The sequence below is a fragment of the Aquarana catesbeiana genome, linkage group LG09, assembly GCF_042186555.1.
Source record: "Aquarana catesbeiana isolate 2022-GZ linkage group LG09, ASM4218655v1, whole genome shotgun sequence".
NCBI lineage: Eukaryota > Metazoa > Chordata > Amphibia > Anura > Ranidae > Aquarana > Aquarana catesbeiana.
In genome coordinates, this window is record NC_133332.1 from 317,483,709 (window position 1) to 317,509,368 (window position 25,660).

A 25,660-nucleotide genomic window follows, 5' to 3' on the forward strand; every position below is an offset into this window, starting at 1 on the left:
GTGACCCCAACACTAACCCACCAGTGGGACCCCAACACTAACCCACCCTGTGACCCCAACACTAACCCACCCTGTGACCCCAACACTAACCCACCGTGTGACCCCAACACTAACCCACCCTGTGACCCCAACACTAACCCACCCTGTGACCCCAACACTAACCCACCCTGTGACCCCAACATCAACCCACTGTGTGACCCCAACACTAACCCACCCTGTGACCCCAACACTAACCCACCCTGTGACCCCAACACCAACCCACCAGTGGGACCCCAACACTAACCCACCCTGTGACCCCAACACCAACAAACCCTGTGACCCCAACACTAACCCACCCTGTGACCCCAACACCAACAAACCCTGTGACCCCAACACCAACCCACCCTGTGACCCCAACACCAACAAACCCTGTGACCCCAACACTAACCCACCCTGTGACCCCAACACCAACAAACCCTGTGACCCCAACACTAACCCACCCTGTGACCCCAACACCAACAAACCCTGTGACCCCAACACTAACCCACCCTGTGACCCCAACACCAACAAACCCTGTGACCCCAACACTAACCCACCCTGTGACCCCAACATCAACCCACTGTGTGACCCCAACACCAACCCACCCTGTGACCCCAACACCAACCCACCAGTGGGACCCCAACACTAACCCTTCCTGTGACCCCAACACTAACCCACCCTGTGACCCCAACACTAACCCACCAGTGGGACCCCAACACTAACCCACCCTGTGACCCCAACACTAACCCTTCCTGTGACCCCAACACTAACCCACCCTGTGACCCCAACACTAACCCTTCCTGTGACCCCAACACTTTTTATAACCCCCCTCCCCCTCTCTGTAATCCTTGCACTTCTCATGTCATGGCTGACCTCACGCTCTGCTCGTTGCCTGGCTGTTATCTTTGTCCTCTGGCTTCCATACCTTTTTCCGGTCACCTCCCTATAACAATCACACAGGAGGGTGGTAGAGAAGCCCGGAGCCCTCATCTGTATACTTCTTCCATGACTCAGAGTATTGGAACCAGAGGAGCAGAATGGCAGCCAGGCAACCGGCATTTCCAGGAAGAGGGTCTGTATTGGTACAAGCTCTCCTGTGACCTCATATAACCTTGTTACAGTAAAGCCCCTCCCCCCTGGGGCCCCATTAGAACCCTTCATACCCCTGATAGCAGCCAGGCAACCAGCATTTCCATCATGAAAGTCTTTATTGGTATGAGGAATCTTGGGGCCTCATTTATTAGACCTTATTACAGTCAAGTTAGGTCCTCCAGGGGCCCCATAGGACCCTCATACACCTGAGAGCAGCCAGGCAACTAGCATTTCAATAGTGACATACTTAAAAAAGGTTTTTTTTTGTGACGTCATATAATAATCTTACTCTTTATTACAGTTCATCCTTCCAGGAAGATCCTCCTGGGGCCCCAGGGGGCCCTCATCCACCTGACAAGGGCCCATACATTCTGTATAGATAATAGTGTCAGCACACTGGAGAGCTCCGCGCATGCGCACTGTGTTTTTATTTTTAACAAAGCCGCCTTTAAGGCGGGTTAAAAGTCGGCAGACCAATGAGATCCCTTTAAAGCTCCGCCGCTCGGCTGTGATTGGTGGCCGGGAAGCCTGGCTGTCACCCGATTGGCTGAAGAGTCTCCTGACGTTCCCCCTTTTGATTGAATGGCCGGTCGGGCCCTCTGACACGGGATTGGCCGGCTCTCTTGGCAGCGCTCTGGGAATCATGGCGAATGTGAGGAGCCTGAAGGTGAGCGGGGAGGTGAAGGGTGAGGGCGGGCGGGGTGGCGGGGACCCCTTCGGGAGCTCAGGAACGGTTCATTCACTGAATTCCCAAAGCCTCCCTGGAAGCAGCCGGGGTCACCCCAGCGGAATTGGGGGGGGCAGCAGCCAATCACAGGCCGCCTTTACTGGTCCCCCCTCTCAGTAAAGTGGGCTTTGATTGGTTACTGGGGGTTACCTCAGGTAGTAGTCGCTTTAACCAACAGCAGCCAATCACGGTCCACTTTACTGGCCTCATTTGAGCAAGGGGAGTCCTAATTGGTTACCCCTAGCAACCAACATAAGGGCAGCCCCCCCCCCCCCCCTTCCTGGTAACCACACTGAGGTAAATGTCAATATCCAACCAAAACTTTATTATTTTTGTGATTTCTTAATTTAGGCTTCAGTGAGGAAGGATTAGACCCCCCCCCCCCCCCCCCCCAAAAAAAAACATTTCCCGCCATCTCTTACAGTTCTGAGCCCGTTCACACCGCCGCCATCTTGTGTCAGGGCATGCCAGTCCTGCACATGTGCGCCCAGCGTTCTACATTGCTGCCATGGCAACGTATAAACCAAATGATTCCTCGTTAGAAGGAAGGCTCCGCCCAGGGCTGGCGGTGATGTTACTATGGTAACGTGTGACCAAATGATTCCCTGTTAGAACGAAGGCTCCGCCCAGCGCTGGCGGTGCTGTTACTATGGTAACGCTTGACCAAATGATTCCTCTTTAGAATGAAGGCTCCACCCAGCGCTGGCTGTGCCGTTACTATGGCAATGTGTGATCAAATGATTCCCCGTTAGGAAGGCTCCGCCCAGCGCTGGCGGTGCTGTTACTATGGTAACGTGTGACCAAATGATTCCCTGTTAGAACGAAGGCTCCGCCCAGCGCTGGCGGTGCTGTTACTATGGTAACGTGTGACCAAAGTGAATCCCAGAACTAGTGTCCTCATTGGGGAGAGCTTCCTTCACTTCCTGTCCCATAGCCTCAAGAGGAAGTAAGAGGGGAAACCTAGAACTAGTTTTCCATATTGGGGAGATTTCCCTTCCCTGTCCCATAGCCACGATAGGAAGTGAGAGGAAATCCCCACAAAGGAAGGGAATCCCAGAACTAGTGTCCCCAATGTCCCACAGGCCACAACAGGAAGTGAGAGAAATTCCCTCCAAATTGAGGGAATTCTTTAACTAATGTCCCCATTCAGGAGATTTCCCCTCACTTCCTGTCCCATAACCACAACAGGACATGAGAGCGAATTTCCAGATCTGGGGGGACATCCTGTCCCAGTCAAAACAGGAAGTGAGCGAAAATCCCTCAGGTGACCAAAACCCTGAATTAATGTCCCCATTTTTGGAGATTTCTCCTCGCTTCCACTCCCATAGCTCACAAAAGGAAGTGAGAGGAAAATCTCTCCAAATTGAGGGAATTCTTTAACTAATGTCCCCATTCAGGAGATTTTTTTTCCCCTCACTTCCTGTTCCATAGCCACAACAGGAAGTGAGAGGGAATCCCCCCCCAAAGGAAGGAAAATCCTAGAACTAGTGTCCTCGTTGGGGAGATTTCCCCTCACTTCCTGTCCAGTATCCAAAACAGGACGTGAGAGCGAATCCCAGATCTAGTGTCCCCCCATTGGGGAGATTTCTCCTCACATCCTGTCCCACAGTCAAAACAGGAAGTGAGCGAAAATCCCTCAAGTGGGGGGGAAACCCTGAAATTAATGTCCCCATTTGGGGAGATTTCTCCTCGCGTTCACTCCCATAGCTCACAAGAGGAAGTGAGAGGAAAATCTCTCCAAAGTGAGGGAATTCTTTAACTAATTTCCCCATTCAGGACATTTTTCCCCTCACTTCCTGTCCCATAGCCACAACAGGAAGTAGGAGGGAATCCCAGAACTCGTGTCCCCATTGGGGAGATTTCCCTTCACTTTCTGTCCCATAGTCTAAACAGAAAGTGAGAGGAAATCTCTCCAAATTGAAGGAATGATTTCCCCGTTGGGGAGATTCCCCTCTGGGAAGGGACAGCAGTGTTTTGCACACTGATAATGGGGAAAGATGGAGCTTGGACGGCTGGACGGAGTCAAAAAAACGCGCCTCGTTCTCATTGCATGGTATATATTTTTATTTTTTTTCACCCTTACAGCTGATAGTGGTTTGGCCCATACACGGGGTAATAGCGGGGGGGGGGCGGATTGGATTGTAATGAATAAGCCCCCAGTTATTCTCAGTGTGGTTTTTCTCATTGCAGGGCCTGGTGGGCGTTGTCACCGGAGGGGCCTCGGGTCTCGGCCGGGCCACCGTGGAGCGGTTGGTGCGCCAGGGAGCCAGCGCCGTCATCTTGGATCTGCCGACTTCGGACGGCAGCAACGTGGCCAAGTCCATCGGAGAGAACTGTGCCTTCGCCCCCACTGATGTAGGTATAGAGCGGACTACGCTGCCTCCTAGAGGCCGATATAAGAACCCGCAGCCACATATAATGTTGTTATATACTTCTGTACATGGGAGGAGCCTGTGATACTTCTGTACATGGGAGGAGCCTGTGATACTTCTGTACATGGGAGGAGCCTGTGATACTTCTGTATATGGGAGGAGCCTGTGATACTTCTGTACATGGGAGGAGCCTGTGATGCTTGTGTGCAGGGGAGGAGCCTGTGGTGCTTGTGTGCAGGGGAGGAGCCTGTGGTGCTTGTGTGCAGGGGAGGAGCCTGTGGTGCTTGTGTGCAGGGGAGGAGCCTGTGGTGCTTGTGTGCAGGGGAGGAGCCTGTGGTGCTTGTGTGCAGGGGAGGAGCCTGTGGTGCTTGTGTGCAGGGGAGGAGCCTGTGGTGCTTGTGTGCAGGGGAGGAGCCTGTGGTGCTTGTGTGCAGGGGAGGAGCCTGTGGTGCTTGTGTGCAGGGGAGGAGCCTGTGGTGCTTGTGTGCAGGGGAGGAGCCTGTGGTGCTTGTGTGCAGGGGAGGAGCCTGTGGTGCTTGTGTGCAGGGGAGGAGCCTGTGGTGCTTGTGTGCAGGGGAGGAGCCTGTGGCGCTTGTGGACATGGGATTTTTTTTTTTTTTTTGTTCTTTTTTTGTTTTAGTTTTTAATACATTTGCAAAGATTTCAAACAAACTTCTCTCATATTGTCATTATGGGGGATTGTTTGTAGAATTCTGAGGAAAATTATGAACTTAATCCATTTTTGGAATAAGGCTGTAACATAAAAAATGTGGAAAAAGTGAAGCGTTGTGAATACTTTCCGGATGCTCTGTATATTCAAGATCAGTTAACCCTTCCATGGCACATTTTTGCCACCGGCTTTCCAGAGGTGCAAATGTATACTTCCAGCTCCAAGGTCAGAGCTCCGGCACCCTCCCAGCATCCCCCTCGTGTAGTGTCACACCTCTGACCAGTAGGGGGGGTACATTGCAGAGGGGTATAGCTCTCTCTATGGAGCTGGAGGGATCTATTTAGTTGCTTTGAGTTGCTGCATTTTGCACATCATCCATTGTTCTGCCATATTGAATACGCTTGCTGGTGATTCCACACGCAGGTCTGTTTAAGTGAATTTATACTCCCCTTTTCTTTTTTTTTTCCTGGTGACTGTAGGTGACCTCGGAGTCAGATGTAAACAATGCGCTGGAACTGGCGCGCTCCAAGTTCGGCGGGGTGAATATCGCGGTGAACTGCGCTGGGATCGCCGTCGCTATGAAAACCTTCAACAAGAGCAAACTGAGGCCACACAGCCTGGAAGAGTTCCAGAAAGTCATAAATGTGAGTGCATTGCATGGAAGATAAAAAAAAATTGAATCATTCAGGATGTTCTGGAATTTTATGGTGCTGATTTAAATTAAAAAAAAAAAAAAAGGTCGTTTTTAACTAACCTTAAGTTTCACCTGTGCTAAGACTATGAGCATTAAAGTGTTAAACCCCAAAAAAATAAATCCATTTCCCTTATAGCATGTTATACATCACAGTGCTTGTGCTGTGTCATATGGCCCCCTCTATTACCTGCAATACCTGGCTGATCCCACCTGGCTATATTCCCCCCCACCCCCTGTAAATTGACCACAGTGTATCATGGCTGCTGAGCCCTGACACCCTGGTCAGTTTACGTGCCTCTGTCATCCGCAGCTCTTATCTCAGCTCTCTTCCGTGCTTCCTCCCTGCCTGTCGGCTCTGTTCGGCGCTCCCTCCCTGCCTGTCGGCTCTGTTCGGCGCTCCCTCCCTGCCTGTCGGCTCTGTTCGGCGCTCCCTCCCTGCCTGTCGGCTCTGTTCGGCGCTCCCTCCCTGCCTGTCGGCTCTGTTCGGCGCTCCCTCCCTGCCTGTCGGCTCTGTTCGGCGCTCCCTCCCTGCCTGTCGGCTCTGTTCGGCGCTCCCTCCCTGCCTGTCGGCTCTGTTCGGCGCTCCCTCCCTGCCTGTCGGCTCTGTTCGGCGCTCCCTCCCTGCCTGTCGGCTCTGTTCGGCGCTCCCTCCCTGCCTGTCGGCTCTGTTCGGCGCTCCCTCCCTGCCTGTCGGCTCTGTTCGGCGCTCCCTCCCTGCCTGTCGGCTCTGTTCGGCGCTCCCTCCCTGCCTGTCGGCTCTGTTCGGCGCTCCCTCCCTGCCTGTCGGCTCTGTTCGGCGCTCCCTCCCTGCCTGTCGGCTCTGTTCGGCGCTCCCTCCCTGCCTGTCGGCTCTGTTCGGCGCTCCCTGCCTGCCTGTCGGCTCTGTTCGGCGCTCCCTGCCTGCCTGTCGGCTCTGTTCGGCGCTCCCTGCCTGCCTGTCGGCTCTGTTCGGCGCTCCCTGCCTGCCTGCCGGCTCTGTTCGGCGCTCCCTGCCTGCCTGCCGGCTCTGTTCCGCGCTCCCTGCCGCGCTCCCTCCCTCCTCTCCTGCTGCTCAAATTATGGTTAAAGTTTACTCTCTCCTTTTCTCTTCCTGGCTGACGTCAGCGGATGATACTTGGCCCCGCCCACTGCAACTGTCAGGCTGAGAAAGGAGAGAGACGGCGGATCACGTGACTGCCGATCAGAGTTCTGAAACGGGTATATTGCAGCATTATTTTTATAAGGCATAGACACAGGGCACATTACATTAATACATAGAGGATTGTGTAAATTTTAACCTAGTGGGTTAACAAACCCTTTAAAAGAGAAGTATGGGGTTTAAAAAAATAAACATTTATACTCGCCTAGGTGGATGCAGAATCGATCAGATGCTGTATCTGTCCCCTGCTTTCCCTAAGACCAAGAACTGAGCGATCAAACGCCGCTGATCACTCTGTTCTCAGCTTTCAGTGACCCGTCAGTCACCGGCTCTCTGCTCTGCCCCCCTCCAGTGCTCACTGGAGCGCTGGGCTGTGGAGGGGGCGGGGAGTGGCTTGCTTAATCTCCCAGTGGCTCACTGAGCTCACTGAGAGGCTGAGCCAGCTGCCGCTCCAAGCAATCTGGGTGGATCCCGACATATTTTTAGGTTGGGTTCACACTATGTGCAGCCGCGGGGCACAGCAGGGTGTCCGGTGCGTCCCCATCCCCCCCTCCCGTTTTTTCAGGTCTGAATTTTTGCCTGGAACAGAGCCAAAGACACACGGGACCCTTCTGCTGTGTGCTCTGCGGCCTCCCCAGAGATGTGCGATTGAGAGCCGGTCACACACTCTCCTGTCATGCGAATTGGATGCGACTTGCATTGACGTCTGTGCTCGAATAGTGCCTGGGATGTACTGCGCATGCGCAGGACGGAACAGCACAACAGCTGATTTGTCGATCAGCTGGGCTGACGTAACCAGGGCGCATGCGCACATCGTAGGAGGTATCTCTTGATGGGAGATACCATTTCAGACGCACAATTTTAAACCTATACAAACAGCGGGGGGAGACCGTAGTTCTCACATTGTGCATCGCTGCGTCTGGAGGACGGCTAGTGACTTGTGTTGAAGATCTGTTTTTTTGTCTGTGTTGCAAGCCGACCTTTCACACAGGCCAAACCGGCCGTTCAACACAGCAAACCCCGCCCTGGACCATCAGCACATTGTAAAGCCGCCCCGCAACAGCGAGGCACAATGTGAGAACTACGGTCTCTTCCCAACCCCCCCCCCCCCCCCGTTGTTTTGTATAGGTTTCAATTGTGGCTGTGAAATGGTATCTCCCATCGAGAGATGCCTTCTGCGATGTGCGCTTGCGCCTTTGGTCACGTCAGCAAATCAGCTGAAGTGCGGCTCCGTCCTGCGCATGCACAGTACATCCCGGGCACTTCTCGACAGAACACCAGCACACCCGCTGGCTAGACCTGAAGAAAGACCGAGTCGGCTTTGACCGCCATGGTAACCCAGAAACCATGACATGACATCACTTCCTGTTTACCGACACCATTTAAAAAAAAAAAAAAAATCTAAAGCATTCATAAATGTCAATCTTGGTGTTTTTTTTTTTTTTTTTTTTTTTTTTAATGCTTTCTAGTGCAGAGGAGGGGTTTTGGGGTCTTATAGACTCTGGGTCGACCGATTTTTATTGGCAGCCGATATTCACTTATTTTGGAGTATCGGTCACAAAACGTGCCGATTATTGGTTCAAAGGGTTGTACCTGGGTGATGCCCGCCAGCTGCTTTCTTGTAATAACTGATGCGGCCCACAGGGAGACCTGCAGAACAAAAACACACTCGCAAGGAGTGTAGCTCCTCTGATGGGACTTTAAAGGAGGGTCACCTCTAATATAAGTACAAAAGTAGTGAAGGTTTTTTTTTAATGTATGAATATTTATTAAAGAATATATATAAAAAAAGGATCATCATGACCTAACCATGATACATAAATAAAATGGATGCATACGATTGAGGAAAATTTAATATATATGGAACAGTGACCAATTGTAATGATAAGGTTGATTGAACAACATTAACCATATGACCCGACGTTTCGAGGTAAAAAAGGGGTTGACCTTTTCTTCAAGGGTAAATACAATTGGTCAGTGAGATTTTTTTTTTTTTTTTTCATCTAAAAGGTTACAAAGCAGAACTGGAGTAAGTGGACAGAAAAACATATAAAACATTTTCATCAATGTCAACAGAGAGTATAGAATTTACATCACATGAATCATCCACAGTGATATAAATTACAACATTTGTTCATTTTGGGATATGTATATAAATACTAGCCACTCAAGTTCATATAGGGGTTTCCATGAACATTCGCCTGTAAGGGGTTTCGCCTGTAAGAGGGCCCCTCGCGGGCTTGCTTCGCTCGCCACGCTTCGGGCACGGCCTCGCTGCGCTCGGCACTTTTTTATTCCCCCCTCTAGGTCCACTTGGATGGTGGCGCTTCAGCCTGGACCTAGGGCGCAGGGGCCGTGTACATTTTCATCTTCGGCTATTTTCGGCGGCTCCTTGTCATTCGTACTGCGCAGCGCTTGCGCAGTACAGGGGGGTCCTTATCCGCCGAGGGTACTTTCTCGGCAAGACACCGGATTACTGGCATCTTAAAGTGGTTGTAAACCCTGTTACACCACTTGTTACCTAACCTATAATAAGACTCACCTGTAGGTGCTGTAAATATCTCCTAAACCTCCACGGAGATATTTACCATATTCGCCAACGTCATCGGCGCATGCGCACTGAAGAAACGGCTCGCTTGTGCCGTTTTCTTCAGCAGCTGCGCCATGACCGGCGGCTTCCGCGTGCATGCTGGAGAAATGTCGCCGGTCACAGCGGTGTGCGGGGACCGCTGTAACAGCGTCAATCTAAGGTAAGTATTTCATAATGTGTTAGTAAGCGATGCATACTAGCTCATTATGCCTTTTTTTTTAATTAGTTTTTTTGTTTCTTTTTTGTTTTTGTTTTTTGTTTAAAAAAAAAAAATGCCTTTTGTCTTACAGGGTTTGTTTTCCTTTTTTTGTTTCTTCCTCTTTTTTTTTTTTTTTTGTTTGTTTTTTTCCTCTGTTTTTTTCCTTTTTTGTTTTTTCCTCCCTTTTTTTTTTCCTTTTTTTTTTCTAGTTTGTTCAATCATGTTTTAGCGCCGCATCTTTTTTGTATTATTTTCTATGATGAGATTTGGAGACTAGATCTTGGTGCAGGCTGCTCTGTTTTTTATTACAATTTTCTTTTTTTTTAATTTTTAATCCTGAGCGCAACTTTTTTCTGTTTTTTCCATCACTTTTTTTTCTAGGGTTTACAACCACTTTTTTAAAAGGCGCCAGTTTTAAGAAATAGAAAGTATCCAAACTTCCAAAGACGCCGATCTTGGCGTTTTTTAGAATGCTTTCAAGTGCAGAGGACGGATTGGGGGTAAAATCCCCTCCATAAAGAGGACCTGTCACTGCTTATTACTGTCACAAGAGATGTTTACCTTCCTTGTGACAGAAATAACGATGATAAAAAAAAAAAAAATTAAATAAATACATTTTTTAAAAGGGACCCTGTAAAAATTTAAAAATTTTAAATAAACAGAATATCAGCACCCTCTATCGGCCTGAAAGGCAGACGAAAAATCGGTATCATATCAGCGCTGAAAAAAACATATCAGTCGATCCCTATTATAGACCCACAGATCTTTCCATAAGGGTACCTGTCACTGCCCTATGACTGTCACATGGGATGTTTTACGTTCCTTGTGACAGCAATATAAGTGATCAAAAAAAATTTCCTTGTGCTAGTGCGCAAAAGGCAAACGCAATCATCCCACACATGTGAGAGGTATCGCCACGAATGTCAGATCATGGGCAGTAGTTCCACCACCAGACCTCCTCTTCACATCTAAAGTGGTAACCTGTAAAGGCTTTTAAGGCGCCTACGGATAATAAAATTTTCGTCGTTTGTTGCCCTTGCATGGGCGTGCGTAATTTTTCAAGCGGTTGTAAACTACTGGGGAAAAAAAAAATAAAAAAACCTGCAAGGCAATGGCATAATCTGCTAGTACACAAGGCCTAATCACGTTAGAACAAGAAGTTCTCTCTCAGAGGCACCCGGGGTCACCGCTGATGGGGCTGATTTCTTTTCCTGTCCTTTCTGCTGGGTTAGCGGGGCTGCGGCGCTGTAAGTGGCCGGAGCCGTGATGACGTCACTCCCGCGCACGAGCGAGACCTCTTTGGTTCCGGTATTAGGTTCTGAAGGTTTCGTGACCTCAGCGGCTGCATGCAGCATAAATGTTCTCCTAAACCAGGGGTCTTCAAACTACGGCCCTCCAACTGTTCCGGCACTACACGTCCCATGAGGCATTTGACATTCACTGGGAATGATGGGAATCGTAGTTCCTGAACAACCGCAGGGCCGTAGTTTGAAGACCCTCCCCCGTGACCTAAACGGGGCACATTTTAGGAGATATGTGTGATCACAAGAGGGAAACAAATCAAACACAGATTTTTTTAATTCAGTCATTTTTTGCAGTGTCTGGTGTGGATCCAGGCGACTTTTCCTTCAAGATTTGCACAACTTATACATGAAATAGATGCTGTATTGAGTCTCCAAACATTTCCTTATATATAAATGTCTCTTAACAATCCACAAGTCACCTGGCTTTAGTTTTAGATCCTTCCAAACTTTTAGGATCTGGAATTGGGGAGAAAACACATAAATGAGTTTGTCAAAAAACCTTAAAAGATCAGCAACGTTCTCTGTGAGATCCGAATGGAGGACTTCAGCTGCTGAGACAAAATATAAGCAAGTGAGTAACACTCCCAAACCAAATCCCATAGGGAGAGAGTCCAACATCCCCTTAGGGGCTTCATAAAATATAAGAAAACATTCAGGCAAAAGTTTTCTAGTTTCTTACTCTACTTTGTCCGATACATTGTAGACAGTAAGGGGTGTAAAAATAAAACCTCAAAACTTCTATTAAGGACTCTCCTATAAAAAATGATTTCCTCTGTTACTCTCTGTACTTTCTGGCACTCTGTACTTACAAACTACTTCTGATAACACTTTTTACTGTGGCCTTTGCAGTAGCATTTGCAACTGGACATCCAAAAAACATGTCCATACAGACAAAATGCATACTCGTAAGATCCTAACTTGGGCATCTGGATATATCTTTTTGTAATCTCTGGGAGGGATGTTCAGCTTTTGGTAACACCTTTGGTAACACCTTTGGTAACAGGTAAAACAAGAAGTGGTATGTTATAAAAACAACTGTGGTGAACCCTGGCTCTATCCCACGCTCATTTACTAAGGCAGCCATACCTGCTTGTGACTGATGACACGGTCCATGTGTCAAGCTGGAGGGAAAAGAGTGGCTGGCAGACATAAATGATCACCTTTTCCAAAGTCCTGTTTCATAAGAAGTTGCCCCCTGTGGACCACTTGTTCTTCTCGTTCTGGGGTCCTTAAAGTTGAATTATTAATCCCAGCTATACTGGGCCAGAACTATGGTGGAATCTGTGAGTTGCACAGACCCATCAAGTGTCCGGGGCTGTAAATGCAGCATCCTTAGTCACCTGGTCTGCTTCCTTGTGTTAAAGTTAATATGGCTACCTCAGCAAGAACCTGGAAGGCTGAAAACAGCCGATCAAATTAACTTTATTGGTTTACCTGCCGAAGTAAAAACAAACTTCTGACCCTTTAAATGGAACCAAAAGCTCTCTATATCTCGACTATCTATATAAATATACATTCTTTTTATAGCTCACAGGCTTTGCTAAAACATGGAGCTCTGCTTCTTGAGCTGGGGAAAAAGGATCCAATGACTTTGAATACAGTGTATCCTTCTGGGTGATAAACTGCATCCTCAAATCTACAAAAAAATGTAATATCTGGGTCTTCAGGGAGTGTGTCCCGCACTGGGCTCACAGCAGCTGATTCCTATGTCATCAATTTAACACACGTGTCTTCCTTTGTCTCCAGTCTCCTCCAATAGAGGCAATAAGGTGTCTGGATTCAAATGTACGCATTTTTCATTGTTAGCTTTGTACATAAACAAACTCATATTTTAAACATTTCACTAGACAGACATTTAGTTAGATGTATATTTGCTGCACAGAATGTCGGACCATTAAAAATTAAATGTTTGACCAAAACAATATCTAACTTTGTCTAATAGCACCTTTGCATAAAGCTACAGCTCTGATATATCGGGGTGAACCCTTCATTACTGGGTCCAGCTTCCATAAATATATTACAATGGCTTGTTTTCTATCACGCTATTTGTGTAAGAACTCCAGTTTCATGTTTCAAAAGACAACTTCTTCCTGGCAATATTATAATAAATGATAACAATACCCTGCGGTCATGGAGAGATGTCCATAAATCCAAAATATTCTTCTGCTTATACCACGGCACTAAGGCCTCTTTCACACGGGGCGGATCAGTGATGATCCGCCCCGTGAACATCCGCTGGCTCAGCGGGGATCGCTCCGCCGATCCCCGCTGAGCAGGAAGATGACAGGTCCATCGCTGCACGCTGTGCAGCGACGGACCTGTCAGAGCGCCGCTCTCCTCTATGGGGGATCGGGTGATGACGGACCGTAGTGTCCGTCGTCATCCGATCCGAAAACGGATGGAAAAGTAGGTTTTTCCTCCGTTACACTTTTCGGATCGGAGCGGGGTCGGATGTCAGCGGACATGTCACCGCTGACATCCGACGCTCCATAGGGATGAATGTATGTCCGTTTTTCATCCGAAAACGGAAGGATGAAAAACGGACATACGGATCGTCCGTGTGAAAGAGGCCTTACAAGGAAAAGGGGACACATCATTTCACAATCCACACATTCTGCTTTGGATTTCAAAAATAAATAAAACAAAAGGACCAACAATCTGTATGATGGACCAGAAAGCATCAAAAACTATAAAACAACTGGCTGCAGGTGGCATCTATCCTAACAAGGTGTGTGGACTTGATGTGACGGGTCTGTTATATTTAAATTTTATTTATTATAACTCTTACATCATGGACCGCACATCAAGTTATTATCAAGAACCTTGAAATTTCATTTTTGTAGAAAAACTTCTTCTGTATCCCATCCATCTTGGCTTTGTTAAATATTATGGCAGCTTTATTCCAAATAACAACCTCATCTTAATCTTTTTTTTTTTCTCTCAATAAGGGCTTATTGTATAAATGTAAAATTACAAAATTGTTATCTTAATCTAAACTAATCTCATTCATTACAAATTTCCCCAATAACCTGGATTTCATTTCCAACCAAAGGTTGTCTAAACCAGTTTCAATATATCTATATAATTGTTAAACTCATATTAGAAATGAATACTCATTATTACTTAATTTCCCTTTTTTAAATGCACTGTTTCCACTATCAAAGGATATTCAATTTGTGTAATACACGGTTAAACGTAACCTTCATTTTACCCTGTTTGGAAAACAGATTCAAAATAATTGTGATCACATTGTTTACCATTAGATTCGTTAACCCGGCACATGTTTTGTCTAAAAAACTGGAATTGGCATGGTGTCCTTCCAGCTTATCACTGACCTCTCAGGGACATTCTTTCAGGAGAGCACAAAGGAGGGGGTCACATCTACATACATGACACACACAAGCAATAGAACTAAAGGTCCCAGCATTCACACACACATACACCAATATCTCTCTAAAATTGCTTACATTTTCCCATTTGTACACAACACATGCATATCATTCTCTCACTTTCTTTTAGCTCTTTAACCCTTTCATGACTAAGCCTATTTTTGAAATTTGGTGTTTACAAGTTAAAATCCGTATTTTTTGCTAGAAAATTACTTAGAACCCCCAAACATTATATATATATATATATATATATATATATATATATATATATATATATATATATATATATATATATATATATATATTTTTTTAGCAGAGAATCTAGAGAATAAAATGGCGATTGTTGCAATATTTTTTATCACACGGTATTTGTGCGGCGGTGTTTTAAACGCAAATTTTTGGAAAAGTGACACTTTCATGAATTTTAAAAAAACCAAACAGTAAAGTTACCCCAATTTTTTTGTATAATGTGAAAGATGATGTTACGCCGAGTAAATAGATACCAAACATGTCACCCTTTATAATTGCACGCACTCGTGGAATGGCGACGAACTACGGTACCTTTTGAATTTCCATAGGCGACGATTTAAAAATTTTTTACGGTTACCAGGTTTGAGCTACAGAGGAGGTCTAGGGCTAGAATTATTGCTCTCGCTCTGACGATCGCGGCGATACCTCACATGTGTGGTTTGAACACCGTTTACATATGCGGGCGCGACTTCCATATGCGTTTTCTTCGCTGCGCGGGGACAGGGGCACTTTAAAATTTTTTTTTTTTTATTTAATTTATTTATTTTTGTACTTTATAAATTGTGTTTAAAATTATTATTATTATTTTTTTTTTTTTTTTACTTTTATTGCTGTCACAAGCAATGTAAACATCCCTTGTGACAGTAATAGGAGGTGACAGGTACTCTTTATGGAGGGATGGGGGGTCTAAAAGACCCCCCATCCCTCCTTTACACTTCAAAGTATTCAGATCGCCGAAAACGGCAATTCTGAATACTGTGTACTTTTTTAAATTCGGCGCCATTGGCAGCCGAGTAAACGGGAAGTGACGTCATGACGTCGCTTCCGCGTTTACAACAAGAAGGCTGGAACGAAGCCGCTCGCAGCTTCGTTCCAGCCCGCCCCCAGCCGCCGAAGGCAGCCGAACGGACACCGGGCCTCCCGATCGCGCGGGAGGCGGCGGGAGGGGGGGGGGGGGGGATTGTCCCCTCCCGCTCCACCGGTATAACAGCCGAGCGGCTTTTAGCCGCATCGGTTGTTATACACGGGTAGCCGATCGCCCAACGGTACCGGGATGATGCCTGCAGCTGCGGGCATCATCCCGGTATAACCCCGGAAAGCCGAGTACGCATATCTGCGTACGGTCGGCGGGAAGGGGTTAATATTTCCCTGCATAAATTCTGCATTCCTTTATTTTGTTCAGATATCTTTTATATCTAGCTTCTATGATCAGACGGGCAGCCAGAGTGCTCATCCCATCTTCCCTCTCTGACAACATATAAAGTATTCTGTTTTACCTCTCATTTCTCTGTTTCTGATTTTTACTAGTTGTAGTGCCTGACCCCAAATTCATCCCACAACTTAACATGAAAATGTCCCTTCCTGTCTGGTGTTAATGTCACCCTTCATCCATCCTGCTCACATAGATAGCTGTTTACTCAGCATGATTCTTAGTCCCTGTGGACCTTGGTAACCCAGTTACCCATTGTGGATCCCTGTCCACTTTAACCATTAATCTAGGGGCTCAGTATAGGCGGAACCGCACCTTTGGTTCATATATCGCGGCTCCTCTTGCGCTGGGCATTTTTGAGGGTCTCTTACCCTTCATTCCCTTACTTAATTCAATGCCCATAATGACTGGCCAGTCTTCTCTCTTCTCTACATGTGCCTATATACCCTCTTGCCTCTAAACTACTTTATCTAGCAGATGTACTACATATACCTGTGAACAGCACTATTCTTCCCTTTCTTATCTATAACACTCCAATGGACAATAGACAGGGACAACATAACATATAACCACCAATCAATACAGTTCGATTAAGGGGAGAAAAATAGGTACCCTTTGTCCCGAAAATGCCTTACCGATCAAGGAAGTCTGATAACTCAAATGTAAGCAAAAGGCTTACCTCAGCCGGCTGATTATCAGAAATTCCCGGATCGTCTCAAGCTCCTCGTTTCGGATACTCAGGGTCACCTGGAATCCCCTCCTAAGGCAAAGCTCGCCATGCTGACTCGGTTAAATTGATGATAGGCAACTCCTATCCTCATATTGATTAGTGGTTCCAAACTAATAACTACTGCAGTAGGGAACAGACACAAAAGATACGCTCAGCATCTTTCCAAATTGCTGTTCTGCTTTATTATGACGCAATTGAAGGTTTTTATGCACATGATTACGTAGGTATCACATTAATATTACAATTGTACGTTTATGGTAACAAGGGGCGTTACATAGGCAGGCTAATTCTAATCAGGACTCGAAAGAATGTAAACATTTACTGAAAACATTATTAGTGCCGTGTGCACAGTGAGGGCAGAGTGCAATACATACAAAATACAATACAATTATATACAGAACTTACAAATTTCCATTACAATTGTTTTTTTTTTTTTTTTTTTTCTTTTTTTTTTTTTTACTAAAATCCCAAAAAGGTGTATTTTCCCCCAAAATTGTGTTGCGCGTGTGACCCACCAATTTTATTCTCTAGGGCCTGTGCTTTTAAAATTTTAAATATGTTTGGGGGTGCCAAATAATTTTCTAACAAAAAATAAATAAAAATGATTGTAAACAAGTTGTAAGTTGTTTGGGAGACCTTAGTGGTTGAAGGTAGCAGATCTTGTATGTGCTTGATTAAGTTGCACAGTTCAGGGTCATCTACCTGATGTGTGTCTGGTTTTTTTTTTTTTTTTTTTTTTTTTTTTATTTTTTTTTTATTTTCTCAATAATATTTTAGGTGAACATCGCGGGTACCTTCAATGTTATTCGCCTGGCAACAGGAGAGATGATGAAGAACGAGCCGGATAAAGACGGACACCGGGGGGTCATAGTCAACACTGCCAGCATCGCCGCTTACGATGGACAGGTCAGGAATTTAAGGGAGCGAACTACAAACATTATACACAACGGACCTATGCTCATAATTGGGGTTGCGCCAATAACGTTTTTTTTTTTTTTTTTTTAATCCTAATAAGTACAAGTGCTGATACTTTCTGTCAAGTACTCTCCAATACTGAGTACCGATGATTTGCACCCATTCATTTTGTATTGATGCAAATCTCACTGCAAAGAATTGCATGTGATTTGAACAGGAATGCGGTGCGGTTCCTGTCTGAATTGCATGTGATTTTAGTTTTATTTCCCCACCCCACCCCCACTGCTCGTGTGTGTGTGTGTGTGTGCGCGTGTGTAGAAAGGCAAAAGTACCATCTAGTGCAGGGATATGCAATTAGCGGACCTCCAGCTGTTGCAAAACTACAAGTCCCATCATGCCTCTGCCTCTGGGTGTCATGGCTTGTGGCTGTCAGTCTTGCTGTGCCTCATGGGACTTGTAGTTCTGCAACAGCTGGAGGTCCGCTAATTGCATATCCCTGATCTAGTGGGTAGTTTAAAGTGGTGTTCCGGCCGAAATTATACTTTTTAAATAAAAATACCCCTATAATACACAAGCTTAATGTTTTCTAGTAAAGTTAGTCTGTAAACTAAGGTCTGTTTTGTCAGTTTATAGCAGTAGTTTGTTATTTTATAAACTTACAGTAGGCAGTAGCCATCTTAAGTGTGGGCATCTGAAGCCAGACTGTATTTCTTCCTGGATCTCATCCTTTCATATCTCGCACATGCTCAGTGCAGCACAAGCAGTGTAATAGGTTTCAGGTCAGGCTTCCATAGCAACGGCAGTGTCAGAGGAAGTTGCCACCCCTTCCCAGAAGGCATTGCAAACAGGAAATGATGCGATGGGCCGCGGCCAGGGAGGAGGAAGTGAAAAATGAATACAGCAGATATACAGTAAGCGCTGAGAAAAAAAAAAAAAAAAAATATATATATATCCAATTTGTTTACAGTGCACAGTTTAGTGAGGGATGCTGAAGAGTTGTAAAAGTGGGTGGAACTCCACTTTAAATGTTGGAACTTACAGTACATATCTGGCCACAAAATAATCTACATAGCTGTCCCAAGTCCCGCTGATGATAGCAAATCAGGGCCGCTGGAGGAGAAGTTCCGGAAACCCAGCGGGTATAGGGTGGAAGTGATGTCAGCTTGGGGGCGGGACTGCCTCTACATTTCCTCCAGGCCTGTGCGCACCTCCAGTGGCCCCTGATTTGCTATCGTCCGTGGACCAAGACACCTTTGTAGATTATTTTGCATGTGGCCAGATATGTACGGTGAGTTCTAAAAATATTTTTAAAACTGCTCACTAGATGGCGCTTTTTCCCATCTATACACTCGCACTCTCACACGCACTCCATGCGATTCAGGACAGGAATTATACACCGCATTCCTGTTCAAACCGCATGCAACTTTTTAATTTTTTTTTTTGCACACATTCATTTTGTATTGACAAGTCGCAAAGTTTCGGTATCGGTAGCATTTGGGTAGGTATCGATACTTGTGCAAATTCTTGGTATCAGCGCCGATACCGGTATTGGTCCATCCCTACCCATAATGGTTAAAGCTGAAAGCTAAGCAGATGTAAGGATGCAAATGAACGCAGCTGTATGATGATTACATGTGTGTGTTTTTTTTTTTTGTTTTTTTTTTTTTTTTAATTCTTGAGTTTCTGAATTTATTTCCGGAATCGGCATCCTGCAGTCCCTTTACAGCAGAGCTCAGACTGGGAGAGGCAGCACCAGGAGCCAATCAGTTGATCAGATGGAGAGATGACCAACATAAATGAGCTCACTAGAAGCCAATCACTGTGCTGCTCCTCTCACTGCCCGGTCACGCTTTTGCACAACTGATTCCTTTTGTGCTGCTTCTCCCTCTTCTCAGCCTGTGAGTAGGGACTGCAAAAAAAAAAAAAAAAAAAGTTGGCACCAAGGCAAATTCATGATTGTCTTTTTATATCCTTGCACTGCGCAGTCATAGGCTTGCGGACAGGTCCAGGATGGCCTGGGCTCAGGGGGAGGTGGGTTGAGAGATGCTAGCCATCATACTGAGGACCTCTAGTGGAATCTGTAGGCATTGTTTGTCATTTTATCTTTTATGTGGGCTATTCGATTTTTTTTCCTATTGTTTTGCTGTCGCTCTACTTTCAGTCTTTGTTGTGATTGCGTTTTGGAGAATGTGTGTGTATATATGTGTGTATGTGTATATATATATATATATATATATATATATATATATATATATATATATATATATATATATATAATGTTATAAATTACCGGTATACCCTTTTTTTTTTTTTTTTTTTTTTTCTAAATGTTTATTTTAGAAACAGGGAAGCAATGTGGGCCGGATGCAGACCAGAAGGACACCAAAGCAAAAAATATTATCTGTAAATGTTCTTTTTTTTTTTTTTTTTTTTTTTCTTTCAGGTCGGACAAGCGGCGTACTCGGCCTCCAAGGGAGGGATTGTAGGGATGACACTGCCGATCGCTCGGGATCTGGCCCCACTCGGAATTAGAGTTGTCACTATTGCTCCCGGTACTTTCTTATTTATTTCTTAAAGTTACAGGGACACTTGAGAAAAAAAAAAAAAAAAAAAAAGTAATGTGGATTGTGCAGGCAGTTGTATATCTTGAATGTAAATGAAGAACTGCATTGCGTTTAAAATCGGTGGGACCTGGTAGAAAGCAAGGAGGAATCTCCTCAAATCGGACAGGCAAAAAAAAAAGTTTCTATCTCTTACCCACTCTTTAAATAGTATTACTTTAATATAATAAAAAAAAAACTATTATAATAAGAAAAATATATGCTTTAACTTCCCAAAAGAGATAAGGGCATTAGCAGCGCCAAACAGGTGTATTCAATGAGAGAAGCTTTCCAATAGTCCCAAAACAGTCCATCTAGGAGTCCTGGGTTGCTCTCATCACTCGAGTTAAGCCGGGGATGATGTTCCAGATACACTTCATGAATCCCATCACCGACCACACCTCGTGGAATACCGCTCCCTATGGATATTTAACTCACCAGATCACAGAACAAACAATGCCTTAAGCACAGACACCTTCTCCCAACAGAGTTCATTGAGTGCAAGGATCCTACTCCTTTTTTTTTTTTTTTTTGGTCTCACAGACAGGAGTTGCCTGATTCCCAGGCCAAGAGCCTCTAAAGCCCCATACAGACTATTCAGATTTACCAAAACCGTATAAAATGAGGTCAAACCTTAAAAGAGTTTTTCCATTTGTATGCAATCAGGCAGGCCCTCGCACTACATGGGTAAGACAAAAATCTGCAGTAAATCTAATAGTGTGTATGGGGCTTGGAGGCTCTTGGCCTGGGAATCGGAAAACTCCCATCTGTGAGAGTCCATTTTTTTTCCTCATTAATGTACACACAGCCCCCCATATTGTACACGCAGCCCCCCATATTGTACACGCAGCACCCCATATTGTACACACAGCCCCCCATATTGTACACACAGCCCCCCCATATTGTACACACAGCCCCCCCATATTGTACACACAGCCCCCCATATTGTACACACAACCCCCCATATTGTACACGCAGCCCCCCATATTGTACACGCAGCACCCCATATTGTACACACAGCCCCCCATATTGTACACACAGCCCCCCATATTGTACACACAGCCCCCCATATTGTACACACAGCCCCCCATATTGTACACACAGCCCCCCATATTGTACACACAGGTCCTCATATTGTACACACAGCCCCCCATAGTGACAGAAAAACACAGAATTGTTGACTTTTTTGCAGATTTATTAAAAAAGAAAACCTGAAATATCACATGGTCCTAAGTATTCAGACCCTTTGCTGTGGCACTCGTATATTTAACTCAGGTGCTGTCCATTTCTTCTGATCATCCTTGAGATGGTTCTACACCTTCATTTGAGTCCAGCTGTGTTTGATTATACTGATTGGACTTGATTAGGAAAGCCACACACCTGTCTATATAAGACCTTACAGCTCACAGTGCATGTCAGAGCAAATGAGAATCATGAGGTCAAAGAAACTGCCTGAAGAGCTCAGAGACAGAATTGTGGCAAGGCACAGATCTGGCCAAGGTTCCAAAAAAATTTCTGCTGCACTTAAGGTTCCTAAGAGCACAGTGGCCTCCATAATCCTTAAATGGAAGCTGTTTGGGAGAACCAGAACCCTTCCTAGAGCTGGCCGTCCGGCCAAACTGAGCTATCAGGGGAGAAGAGCCTTGGTGAGAGAGGTAAAGAAGAACCCAAAGATCACTGTGGCTGAGCTCCAGAGATGCAGCCGGGAGATGGGAGAAAGTTGTAGAAAGTCAACCATCACTGCAGCCCTCCACCAGTCGGGGCTTTATGGCAGAGTGGCCCAACGGAAGCCTCTCCTCAGTGCAAGACACATGAAAGCCCGCATGGAGTTTGCTAAAAAAACACCTGAAGGACTCCAAGATGGTGAGAAATAAGATTCTTTGGTCTGATGAGACCAAGATAGAACTTTTTGGCCTTAATTCTAAGCGGTATGTGTGGAGAAAACCAGGCACTGCTCATCACCTGTCCAATACAGTCCCAACAGTGAAGCATGGTGGTGGCAGCATCATGCTGTGGGGGTGTTTTTCAGCTGCAGGGACAGGACGACTGGTTGCAATTGAGGGAAAGATGAATGCGGCCAAGTACATGGATATCCTGGACGAAAACCTTCTCCAGAGTGCTCAGGACCTCAGACTGGGCTGAAGGTTTACCTTCCAACAAGACAATGACCCTAAGCACACAGCTAAAATAATGAAGGAGTGGCTTCACAACAACTCTGTGACTGTTCTTGAATGGCCCAGCCAGAGCCCTGACTTAAACCCAATTGAGCATCCCTGGAGAGACCTAAAAATGGCCGTCCACCAACGTTTACCATCCAACCTGACAGAACTGGAGAGGATCTGCAAGGAGGAATGGCAGAGGATCCCCAAATCCAGGTGTGAAAAACTTGTTGTATCTTTCCCAAAAAGACTCATCAAAAGGGGCTTCTACTAAATACTGAGCAAAGGGTCTGAATACTTAGGACCATGTGATATTTCAGGTTTTCTTTTTTAATAAATCTGCAAAAATGTCAACAATTCTGTGTTTTTCTGTCAATATGGGGGGCTGTGTGTACAATATGGGGAGCTGTGTGTACAATATGGGGGGCTGTGTGTATAATATGGGGGGCTGTGTGTACAATATGGGGGGCTGTGTGTACAATATGAGGGGCTGTGTGTACAATATGGGGTGCTGTGTGTGTACAATATGGGGTGCTGTGTGTGTACAATATGGGGTGCTGTGTGTATAATATGGGGTGCTGTGTGTACAATATGGGGGGCTGTGTGTACAATATGAGGGGCTGTGTGTACAATATGGGGGGCTGTGTGTACAATATGGGGGGCTGTGTGTACAATATGGGGGGCTGTGTGTACAATATGGGGGGCTGTGTGTACAATATGAGGTGCTGTGTGTACAATATGAGGTGCTGTGTGTACAATATGGGGGGCTGTGTGTACAATATGAGGTGCTGTGTGTACAATATGGGGGGCTGTGTGTACAATATGGGGTGCTGTGTGTACAATATGGGGTGCTGTGTGTACAATATGGGGTGCTGTGTGTACAATATGGGGTGCTGTGTGTACAATATGAGGTGCTGTGTGTACAATATGAGGTGCTGTGTGTACAATATGGGGGGCTGTGTGTACAATATGGGGGGCTGTGTGTACAATATGGGGTGCTGTGTGTACAATATGAGGTGCTGTGTGTACAATATGGGGTGCTGTGTGTACAATATGGGGTGTTGTGTGTACAATATGAGGTGCTGTGTGTACAATATGGGGGGCTGTGTGTACAATATGGGGTGCTGTGTGTACAATATGGGGTGCTGTGTGTACAATATGAGGTGCTGTGTGTATAATATGGGGTGCTGTGTGTACAATATGGGGTGCTGTGTGTACAATATGGGGGGCTGTGTGTACAATATGGGGTGCTGTGTGTACAATATGGGGTGCTGTGTGTATAATATGGGGTGCTGTGTGTACAATATGGGGTGCTGTGTGTACAATATGGGGTGCTGTGTGTACAATATGGGGTGCTGTGTGTACAATATGGGGTGCTGTGTGTACAATATGGGGTGCTGTGTGTACAATATGAGGTGCTGTGTGTACAATATGGGGTGCTGTGTGTACAATATGGGGTGCTGTGTGTACATTAATGAGGAAAAAAAAATCAACTTAAAGGATTTTAGCAAATGGCTGCAATATAACAAAAAGTGAAAAATTTAAGGGGGTCTGAATACTTTCCGTCCCCACTGTATATATGTGTGTGTGTGTGTGTATATGTAGAGAGAGAGAGAGAGAGATCTCATCTCTATTAATTATATCTATCAGTCATCTCTATTGTATCTCTATTTCTCTTTAAAATACAAACATTGATTAAAGCTGGAGGTTATATTTTGGCTTCCCTGGTTTAGTTCCTCTCTTCCCCACATCAACATGAGAATAAATTAATTATTATTATATTTATATATGTATGTATATGTGTATTAAAAAAAAAAAAAAAAAAATATATATATATATATATATAATTTTTTTTTTTTTTTTTTAATAAAACTTTTGTTTTTTCATTACTTGTCTTATTTTGGACCCAAAGACATCATCACTGAGTATCTGTGTTTTTCATGCAGATGATGGGAGTTACATTTATAATCTGATCTTCATCTTTATTTCTCAGGCTTGTTTGCGACCCCGCTCCTGATGGGTCTCCCCGAGAAGGCGAGGGAGTTCCTGGCCAAGCAGGTCCCCTTCCCCAGCAGACTGGGCGATCCTGACGAGTACGCCCACCTGGTCCAATCCATCGTGGAGAACCCCATGCTGAACGGAGAGGTGATCCGTCTGGACGGGGCCCTTCGAATGCAGCCTTAACGTGGACGAGGCTCTGCGGGAGATCGCAGCACCCCCTCCTCCGTCCTTCGCCTGACGGCGTCAACACCAGGAGCAGCCGTAGGATGTCCTCTGTGAGGGTCCAGGCGGTGACCCCTGCCACCGATTTTGTATCCAGAATCTATCCATCGAATGTTAAACAGCCACCTTATGTGGGGAAGAAGTTCCATACACCGTGATTGTTACCGAGGATCGTTTGATGACGCGGTTTGCAGGTTATAAAATAATTGTTTTAGTTTTAAGAAAAAATAAATCTGTTTATTTAAAGTTTTTGTGGTTAAGTCGTTTCCCTGATGTCTGGGGGGGGGGATAGAAATGATTGGAAGCTGAACCCCAGGTTTTACCTTCCAAAAGATTTGCATTTTCATCCAGCCAGTCCTGAGATTTATACAGCTCTGCCACACAGCACTGATTTCTCTCTGCTGCAGTTAAAGCAGAACTCCAGCCAAAAAGTAACAATATAAAAATGAATCGACTTTTTTATTAAAGGATTAAAAAATAAAAAGCTTTCGTTGCAGTATTCATCTTCAATGCAGAAATTTATCCTGCAGTACACTATATCTGCCACTAGATGTCCCCAGTCATGTCTGACATCATTCAACACACTTCCTGGAAGAGAAGGTTGTCCTAGACCCGCCCCTAGCCAGTGACTGAACAGTGAAAGGAGAAGCAGCACAACGATGAGCTTAAATCTGTCACTCTGCTCTCTCTCCTATCAGCATGCTCATTTTCAGCACATAAGCACTGCAGCATCACTGATTGGCTCATTGTGCTGTTTCTCCCTCTCCCAGTCTGAAGGCATAGGGACTGTCAGAGGCTGATACCAAATTCAGGATCATCTTTTATACCCACCTGGAGTTCAGCTTTATAATGATAAATTATTACAGTAGGTATTACCTGGGCTACAACATGGACAGTGTGCAGTCTGTGGGCGGAGTTCAGGGCTTGTGATCCACCCCTAATGTACAGTCTGGGGGTGGGGTTCGGGACTTGTGATCCACCCCTAGTGTACAGTCTGGGGGCGGGGTTCGGGGCTTGTGATCCACCCCTAATGTGCAGTCTGTGGGCGGAGTTTAGGGTTTGTGATCCATCTCTAGTGTACAATCTGGGGGCGGGGTTCAGGTCTTATGATCAACCCCTAGTGTACAGTCTGGGGGGTTGGGATTGAAGGCTTGTGATCCACCCCTAGTGCACAGTCTGTGGGTGGAGATTGGGGCTTGTGATCCACCCCTAGTGTGCAGTATGGGGGGCGGGGTTCAGGGCTTGTGACCCACCCCAAGTGCGCAGTCTGTGGGAGGGGTTCAGGTCTCGTGATCCACCCCTAGTTTATAGTCTGGGGTTCAGGGCTTATGATCCACCCCTATTGTAAAATCTGTGGGTGGGGTTTAGGGCTTATGATCCA

The 25,660-nt window shown here is 45.7% G+C and overlaps 1 protein-coding gene across 1 annotated transcript; it reads left to right on the top strand.

Moving 5' to 3' along the window:
• The first annotated feature begins 1,625 nt into the window (after positions 1 to 1,625).
• HSD17B10 (hydroxysteroid 17-beta dehydrogenase 10) lies at positions 1,626 to 24,525 on the top strand. The gene is made up of 6 exons (XM_073600751.1): positions 1,626 to 1,777; positions 4,028 to 4,192; positions 5,359 to 5,523; positions 17,160 to 17,288; positions 19,741 to 19,849; positions 24,050 to 24,525. The coding sequence occupies exons 1-6, from the start codon at positions 1,754 to 1,756 to the stop codon at positions 24,238 to 24,240; spliced, it is 783 nt and encodes a 260-aa protein (XP_073456852.1). The 5' UTR covers positions 1,626 to 1,753; the 3' UTR covers positions 24,241 to 24,525.
• Positions 24,526 to 25,660: the final 1,135 nt, after the last annotated feature.

Coding starts and splice junctions, on each gene's coding strand:
- HSD17B10 (XM_073600751.1), top strand. CDS start 1,754: ATGGCGAATGTGAGGAGCCTGAAG. Junction 1,778..4,027: donor CGAATGTGAGGAGCCTGAAG/GTGAGCGGGGAG, acceptor TTCTCATTGCAG/GGCCTGGTGGGCGTTGTCAC. Junction 4,193..5,358: donor GTGCCTTCGCCCCCACTGAT/GTAGGTATAGAG, acceptor TGGTGACTGTAG/GTGACCTCGGAGTCAGATGT.